The 8,598-nt window shown below is 44.0% G+C and overlaps 1 protein-coding gene across 2 annotated transcripts; it reads left to right on the top strand.

Moving 5' to 3' along the window:
• Positions 1 to 4,516: 4,516 nt before the first annotated feature.
• Positions 4,517 to 7,206, top strand: LOC125527528 (3-oxoacyl-[acyl-carrier-protein] reductase 4-like). 2 transcript variants are annotated; one of them, XM_048692037.1, is made up of 11 exons: positions 4,517 to 4,767; positions 4,859 to 5,004; positions 5,153 to 5,206; positions 5,354 to 5,434; positions 5,531 to 5,576; positions 5,696 to 5,790; positions 5,857 to 5,889; positions 5,999 to 6,133; positions 6,239 to 6,332; positions 6,584 to 6,648; positions 6,757 to 7,206. In XM_048692037.1, exons 1-11 carry the CDS (start codon positions 4,653 to 4,655, stop codon positions 6,787 to 6,789), a joined length of 897 nt encoding a protein of 298 aa, XP_048547994.1. In that variant the 5' UTR covers positions 4,517 to 4,652; the 3' UTR covers positions 6,790 to 7,206. The 2 variants fall into 2 exon arrangements, with proteins under 2 accessions (XP_048547994.1, XP_048547995.1); XM_048692038.1 differs by having other exon boundaries at positions 4,623 to 4,767; positions 6,566 to 6,648; positions 6,757 to 7,204.
• The last annotated feature ends 1,392 nt before the right edge of the window (positions 7,207 to 8,598 follow it).

Here is an 8,598-nt window from a genome sequence, read left to right as displayed (position 1 = left end):
TGTAGGCTTGGTAAAAAAGTTCAGTTACCTTATCCTACTAGCGAGTCAATGTCTCAGCGCCCTTTTCATTTAGTACATTCGGATGTGTGGGGTCCGGCTCCCTTCTCTTCTAAAGGGGGGCATCGCTACTATATTATTTTTATAGATGATTTCTCTCACTACACTTGGCTTTACTTCATGTCTTCTCGTAGCGAGGTTCTCTCTATTTATAAGCGGTTTGCCGCCATGGTCCACACTCAGTTCTCTACACCTATTCGCGTGTTTCGTGCTGATTCTGCTGGCGAGTATATCTCCAAAATGTTGCGTGGTTTTCTTGCTGAGCAGGGTACTCTTCCTCAGTTCTCTTGTCCCGGTGCTCACGCTCAGAATGGCGTGGCTGAGCGCAAGCATCGTCACCTTCTTGAGACAGCTCGTGCGATGATGATTTCCGCCTCTCTTCCACCTCATTTCTGGGCTGAGGCTGTCTCCACTGCCACATATCTCATAAACATTCAACCCTTATCTGCTCTACAGGGAGGTATTCCTCTAGAGCGTCTTTCTGATCATTCTCCTGATTATTCTGGTCTTTGGTTGTTTGGTTGTGTTTGTTATGTTCTCCTTGCCCCCCGAGAACGCACCAAACTAACCGCTCAGTCTGTCGAGTGTGTTTTTCTGGGCTATAGTGATGAACATAAGGGTTATCGGTGTTGGGATCCTGTCGGTCGACGGATGCGTATTTCTAGGGATATGACTTTTGATGAGTCTCGTCCATTCTACCCAAGACCATCCTCTTCGACCTTTTCAGTAAAGGATATCTCTTTTCTCACGTTTCCTGATACATTCCCCTCTGTGCCTCGTATTCCTACTCCTCCTTCTCGTCCCACTATTGCAGATCCGACACCATCTTCTCCTATTGTTTCTTCTCCTTCCTTATTGCATGACACTCCACCTTCATCACCGATGTCTTCTCCATCTCCATCACCTCTGGTGGTTCCTTCTCATCCCACTTTTCCTTTTCATTATACCCGTCGTCGACGTGTTATGGATGAATCTACTGACGTGCCATCTACTTCTGGTGCACCGTCTTCCTCGTCCCAGCCGACTTATGGTCTTCGGGCTCGACCTTGCCCTCCTCCTGACCGCTATTCTCCTAGCCGATATGGCCTTTCAGTTGTACTTGAGCCTACCTCTTATCATGATGCTATTATTCACCCCGAATGGCAGTTTGTGATGGCAGAGGAGATTGCCGCACTTGAGCGCAACAACACATGGGATCTGGTTTCTCTTCCTCCCCGTGTTCGTCCCATCACTTGTAAGTGGGTCTATAAGATTAAGACTCGCTCTGATGGTTCTCTCGAGCGTTATAAAGCTTGTCTTGTGGCTCACGGCTTTCCGCCGGAGGAGTGATTATGATGAGACATTTGCTCCTGTGGCCCATATGACCACTGTCCGCACACTTCTCGCCGTGGCCTCTGTTCGCCACTGGTCCGTGTCACAACTTGATGTTAAAAATGCTTTTCTTAATGGTGAGTTGCATGAGGAGGTTTATATGCAGCCACCACCTGGGTATTCAGTTCCCGATAGCATGGTTTGTCGTCTTCGTCGCTCTCTCTATGGCCTTAAGCAAGCCCCTCGTGCTTGGTTTGAGCGTTTTGCCTCTGTGGTCACTGCTGCTGGTTTTTCACCCAGTGATCATGATCCAGCGTTGTTTGTCCACCTTTCTGCTCATGGTCGCACTCTTCTTCTTCTATATGTTGATGACATGATCATCACTGGCGATGATTCTGAGTACATTGCCTTTGTCAAGGCACGTCTTAATGAGCAGTTCCTTATGTCTGATCTTGGTCCTCTTCGCTACTTTCTTGGGATTGAGGTTTCCTCCACCTCTGCTGGCTTTTTTATTTCCCAAGAAAAGTATATCCAGGGCCTTCTTACTCGTGCCGCTCTTAGTGATGAGCACACTGCTGAGACTCCTATGGAGCTCAATGTTCACCTTCGTGCTTCTGATGGTGAGCCCTTGTCTGATCCGACACGTTATCGTCATCTTGTTGGGAGTCTTGTGTATCTTGCTGTCACTCGTCCGGATATCTCATATCCTGTCCATATTCTGAGTCAGTTTGTTTCTGCTCCCACTTCAGTTCACTATAGTCACCTTCTTCGTGTTCTACGATATCTTCGTGGCACGATCTCTCATCGTCTCTTTTTCCCCCGTTCCAGCTCGTTACAGCTCCAGGCCTATTCGGATGCTACGTGGGCTAGTGATCCTACGGATCGCCGTTCACTTTCTGCCTACTGTGTCTTTCTTGGTGGTTCCCTCATTTCCTGGAAGACGAAGAAACAGACTGCAGTTTCTCGTTCGAGTGCAGAGGCCGAGTTGCGAGCTATGGCTCTTTTGACGGCTGAGGTGACTTGGTTACGATGGTTACTAGAGGACTTTGGTGTTTCTGTTACTACACCTACCACCCTCCTGTCAGACAGCACAGGTGCTATCAGTATTGCGCGGGACCCCGTGAAGCATGAGCTTACCAAACACATTGGTGTTGATGCTTCTTATGTGCGCGCTGTTGTGCAGGATCATGTTGTTGCTCTTCAGTATGTGCCTTCTGAGTTACAGCTAGCGGACTTCTTCACGAAGGCCCAGACTAGAGCGCAACATGGATTTCACCTCTCCAAACTCAGTGTTGTGGATCCACCATGAGTTTGAGGGGGGGTGTTAGAGTTATATTCAGTGATGTCTTTTGGCCTTTTGCATTCTAGCCTTTTGGCATCCTCTTGTAGCCTTTTGGCATCCTCATGTATGTGTATATATGTTGGCATTGGCCTCCTAATAATACAAGTTGCTATTCTCTCAACAATTTTCATGTGCCTGAATGTGGAACCTGAATTTCTCAACTGCATAAACTGAATTCCTCATTGCTAGTTGGGAGATAAAGTTACATATAATGAAGCAAAACATGTTGTAAAGGTTGTCCAGTTTATCGAGCAAATATTATTTCGGCCCTTCATGGCCCGGTATTCTCCATTTCGGAAGTATCTTACATTTCTTTTAGCTGTAAAGAAATGTAAGCTAACCTTCCAAATGTGCATCCCATGCTTTGAGTTATTATATTCTTCTGCAAAAATCATCTATCATGTTAGCAGCTGAGCAAGCTGCAGTTTTTTTGATTTCTTGACTATCTGGAACATGTATACCATGTAAACATGTATCTACCCTTAGTTTCTGTATGCCAGATTCTTAATTAGAGCCTTGCCCAGGTTAGTTCTCCAAAGATATCGCTTTATTTTACCTGCTGGTATAGTGGAATGTGTGCGTGGATGATATTGTAGCTTGTTTGGGGATTAATGTGTACTGTAATCATGCACCATTTTGTTATGCAATTTGGGTTGGAGAATAGGGGGAGGGATTGCAGAGTCAATTAACAAGTCGATCAATACAATCCTGTCTTTCTCTTGCAATATACTAACTATAAAAACATAAATTTGTTGGGAACGGTGGAAGTTTCTCTTGCAAGTCCAGGTTTTCAGACCCAAAAAAATCCTGCAGTTGTTTGGGTAATGTGTAATTTTTTTAGGAGATTTGTTATGTAGTTAAAATTACCAGAATTCATACAGCAAAGAGACAATAGATGCTTTGTTTAATGGTAGTTGCTCATCGAGCACATCGGTGCCTATTTTTGAGAACTTCTACATGTTGTCCATTGATTTCATGAAGGTAACATTCAAGTACTGCCTTATAGAGGTGACTGTAGCAGCATACGCTCTAGCTCAAACCAAATTGATGGGAGACTTTGAAAACCCTACAGCAATTTCTTCAAATAAATATAAAAATAATGTTACTTTGAAATTTTATGGTGCAATCTTCGACCGTTCATTTAATTTTGAGCTAGTACAACTTACTTTTTATTCTTTTCTTAACAAAACTTCTTTGAGAAATACCCCCAAACCAAACTGGCCTTAAGAAGGTCTAGGCAGAATAATAACAAGATAGTTGCAATTTCTTTGTCTGCACAAGGTATTGTTATTTATTCTCTAACTATACGGTAAATCATAGTGTAACCGTGTGTTTTTCACGTGCTTGAATGTGGAACCTGGATTTCTGAATCGCATAAACTGAATTCAGCTTTGCTAGTTGGGAAATAAAGTTACATATGCAGCACATGTTGTAAAATATAATTTTGGCCCTGCTTCATAGCCTGGTATTCTCCATTTCGGAAGCAAATGTAAGTTAACCTTCCAAATGTGCATGCCCATGCTTTGAGTTCTTATATTCTTCTGCAAAAATCATCTACCATGTTAGCATCTGAGCAATATGCAGTTCTTTCTTTTTTTCACTATCCGGAATATGTATACCGTGTAAACATGCAGTTCATGTTTTCGCACAGTACACGGACTCAACTTCCCATGCGGTACGGGCTTATCCGGCGCTATGTGCATGGCCATCACACCAACCTTGCCTGTATTTTGCTTTTGCCACAAATTTGACTGCCCAATAACCAATTTGATCCCAAGGTAGATACATTTTCAGCGATCATGCAAAGATAACCTCCGCTGAACATGGAGCCATCCCTCTTTCTGTTGCCACTCTGTGCTCCTAATTACTTCTGAATTCCGTAGACAGCACCATTTTATTTCTGCATGACCGGCAGTTAACAGAGCTTCGCAACTCCTCATCCATGGCATCAACCATGCCGTTCTCCGCTGGCCTCGTTTCTCTTGGGTCTCCGCCGCCGCAGCGCCACAGCTGCAGGTTCCAGCGATATCATCGACCGGGCACTCTCATTTCATCAGGCAATTGATCAAATCATATCTGAGTGGTATACTCTGTATCGGTCTCCTTAATTAGGTGGTCTTTCTGACGGAAGGAATTGTCTTTCTGTAGCTATAAGGCATGGTCAGGTTAAAGCTATGGCTGGAGTGAGCATGGATGGCTTGGCACAGCCTCAAGCCCCAGTTGCAGTGGTTACCGGAGCATCGAGGGGGATTGGGCGAGCGATAGCTGTGGCTCTTGGCAAAGCAGGGTGCAAGGTAAATACTTATAAGTATGGGCAATCAAATGAAAAAAGAGAGTGAAGTACTATTCCTTCAAAGAAGCATGGAAATTGTATAATTGTAAGGCTAGTTGAGCTGTGGTTTCATTGGAACTGTACTGAACATCATCTTTTGTTTGTTTAAGGTAGTTGTGAACTATGCCAAGTCAGGCATGGAAGCTGAAGAAGTGTGCAGAGAGGTGAGTAAAATAGCTCCTTCTAGCCTTCTAGCCGACCCAATGTATGATACAGTTGCTCGCATACAAGTGCATTTTACCTCATCGAATACTTTTCATGCCATGCTTGTCTTCCTTCTGCCACACAAACACATATCATGATCCATTCAGATCATGGAGTCCGGTGGCACTGCCATCTCCTTTTCAGCCGATGTCTCCATTGAAGCCGAGGTTGAAACCATGATGAGAGCGGTGAGTTGTCATCAGTTAATTACTCTAGGCAGAACAATAACAGACAATTCTCCGAGTGAGTGCGTACTTTATACATGATGTTGGATGTTGGCTCAGGTAATTGATACTTGGGGAACGCTGGACGTGATGGTGAACAATGCAGGTTCTCCTTTGTTTTCATCTCTCTGTCTGCCTTCCCCTGCACAACTGACTACGTAAGTTGGCATTTGTATCGCCTTGACAGTGGGTTTTGATGGCTTGGGGGCCATTCTTGGTGGGCAGGGATCACGCGAGATGCTCTGCTAATGCGGATGAAGAAGGCGCAGTGGCAGGAAGTAGTGGACGTAAACCTTACCGGTGTTTACCTCTGCGCCCAGGTGAGATGTGCTGTTCACTTGGCCTCCGTAATGGGCATCAAATATGCTTTAAAAATCTTGTTTCAGGCTGCGGCGGCAGTGATGATGAAGAGGAAGAAGGTACAGAGTATTAGTTGACTATGTGCCGTTTCTATTCTTAGAAGCGTCTTTGTTATATGATCAGAGACATAATTTGTTGGTACAGTTTTTTCACTGGTTAATTGCTCAGGGAAGAATCATCAACATCGCCTCAGTTGCCGGGATGATCGGCAACATTGGCCAGGCCAACTACTGCGCCGCCAAGGCCGGGGTGATTGGATTGACCAAGGCCATGGCCCGGGAATACGGTGGCAGAAACATAAATGCAAGTAGCAGCCAATGCAGCCTAGAATAAGCATATCTTGATTAAAGTGCTGCTCCTTATTTGAATATTAAGCTTGTCTGACATTTTGCCTGGTTGGTTTTGCAGGTGAATGCAGTTTCCCCGGGCTGGGTCGCGTCTGACATGACCGCAAAACTAGGCGACGACATCGAACGAAAGGCGCTCGAGACAATACCACTAGGTAAGTAGTAGTGGTAGTAATAATCTGCATTGGCTAAATTCCATATGAATCAGAACAGAAGATGGAATATAGAGTTTCCGGTTATAAGCATCCGCCCATAACTCTTGCAATGACACACCGCTTGGCATGAGCGGGTTCGCTATCTCCAAAAAAAATATCTTGCAATGGCACCAAAGATGAAACAGCGTTTTCGTTTTGGTTTTACTGCCTTTTCTTGCTGATGGAAACTTCAGGACGATTCGGCAAGCCAGAGGAGATTGCTGGACTGGTGGAGTTCTTGGCTGTTCATCCGGCTGCAAGCTACATGACCGGGCAGGCAAGTAGAAATGGTTTTCAGATATGTCCTTCATATGGACCCGACGTATTAACATAGTTATGTGTTAGTGTACTTGAAGACTTGACTTGTTTAATTCTGCAAGTGCAGGTGCTCCCAGTTGATGGTGGCCTGTCCATTTGAGTGTTACTGAAACCGAACCTAAGCGAGATGTGGAAACGTAAATTTTCCAATGGGTTGTGTCACACAAAATTAAGCACAAGAGGGCTCCATGCCTTTGCGTCAGGCTTGTGGCGTACGGAGTGCCTACTCATGTGTTCTTTACTGGGAGGTTGGAGAAAGTTATAGTCTGGATGGAAATTCAGTAGTATGTATTGCCCATAGCGTATACTCGATCATTTGGTTCAACCGAAAGTACCAGAAAAATAACCAAAGTTAACGAATGTATATCCAAGATGTATTGTACAAGTCCGCCAAATGTAATGTTTTGGCTGTCCTTCGTCTTCGACATTTTTATTTTGCATCAAAGAGTATTTGAATTAGCATGTTAGGCATTTTATACTGTCCGTAGAGCGCCTCTACTGAAGAAGTGAACTTGAGAATCGAGGCGTCAAAAGTATCCATTTCAGTGGCCTGATTATGGGAACAGATCATACGAGTGATTCAAAATTCAGAGCTGAAAACTGCCAACAGGCAATATCTATCTTTGAACATGACGCTGAAGGCACCTTATATAAAAGTCACAGCTAATAGGGATCAAACACCCCTTCGTGCTCCCCTCTTGCCGAACTCCCGGCCAGGTTTAGAACTCGAGAAGATTTTGCAAAATTTTGAGCACTCATTTGGTTTAACTGAAACTGAAGCAGTCAGACATATGAGGTAACACTACAGCGCCAGGAAACAAGAAAATATTACATACAGGTAGATATAAATAAACTTACTAGTGAATCAGCGTATTACTAGCCTGTAGGATTACTAGCACATGATATTATTTGCAACACCTCAGGTATTCTGCATAAAAATATAGCAGGGCTGCACTTTATGGATATCAGGTATTCAGGTGAAGTTATATTGTTGAGTTGTCTTGTAACGTGTTGGCTTGCATGCCCATGTATTTAGGATCACAGGCCTGCGTGCCTTATGACTCGGGCAGCGCCCGGTGTATATAAACCTCTGTTGTAACACTTGATCAATATACGAGAGTGATTTGATCCTCCAACTTATATCTCCAAACTCGAGATATATAGCGTCAGAACCCACGAACTAAATACTATTGGTATCGAAGGAGGGAAGATGTATTGCAGAAATCAGATTAAAGTCACTGAATAATACTTGGAGAAGAAGATGATAACCCAATCCACCAAGTAGTCTACTTCATGGCGATCGATCTGATCTACCAACTAGTCTAGTTCTAGCACTAGATACATATAATCTATGGTGGAAGTAGGAGGAACTGAAATTACACACAGGGGACAGAGTTAACTGACCCCCCCAAAAAAAAGAGTTAGCTGACCCCCGCAAAAAAAAAGAGTTAACTGAAGCTTACATCAGTTAAACTTCAGTTAACTGCGTGTTTTCAAAAAAAAAAAATCAGTCAGCCGTAGCCGTTGTCGGACAGTGAACAGGGGAGCCCTTGGTCTTTGAGGGGCGTTGATCTTTGAACTGGTAGCTGTCGAATTCTTCAGAGAAGGTGTCAAATTCTTCAGGTGTGTACTGAAACAAGAAAATTTGAGCACTCATTCGATTTAACTGAAACTAAACCAGTCAAACATACAGGTAAAACTGAAGCATCAGGAAACCAGGGCCTAGAAATTACAACGATCATCACTTGCAAGCATAAAACGAAGCTCTGACTAGTCATTTGGTTAAACTGAAAGTTAATCAGTCAAAAAATTGAGGCAAAACCAAAAGTTAACGATTAACACTGACATCAACAGAAAGTATGAAGTACATCTTTCATAACTGGAGCGCATCCCAGCCGTCCGTCTCCCT

This window comes from Triticum urartu, unplaced genomic scaffold (assembly GCF_003073215.2).
Source record: "Triticum urartu cultivar G1812 unplaced genomic scaffold, Tu2.1 TuUngrouped_contig_4231, whole genome shotgun sequence".
NCBI classification, from domain to species: Eukaryota; Viridiplantae; Streptophyta; class Magnoliopsida; order Poales; family Poaceae; genus Triticum; species Triticum urartu.
The sequence above is the reverse complement of the archived record's forward strand: the minus strand, read 5'-3'. Positions and strand labels throughout refer to the sequence as shown.

Excerpts from the sequence above, each read along its gene's own strand:
- LOC125527528 (XM_048692038.1), top strand. The coding sequence starts at position 4,653 with ATGGCATCAACCATGCCGTTCTCCGCTGGCCTCGTTTCTCTTGGGTCT. Across the intron at positions 5,577-5,695 it reads CGTGATGGTGAACAATGCAG|GGATCACGCGAGATGCTCTG; the intron begins GTTCTCCTTTGT and ends CTTGGTGGGCAG. Across the intron at positions 5,890-5,998 it reads TGATGATGAAGAGGAAGAAG|GGAAGAATCATCAACATCGC; the intron begins GTACAGAGTATT and ends TTAATTGCTCAG.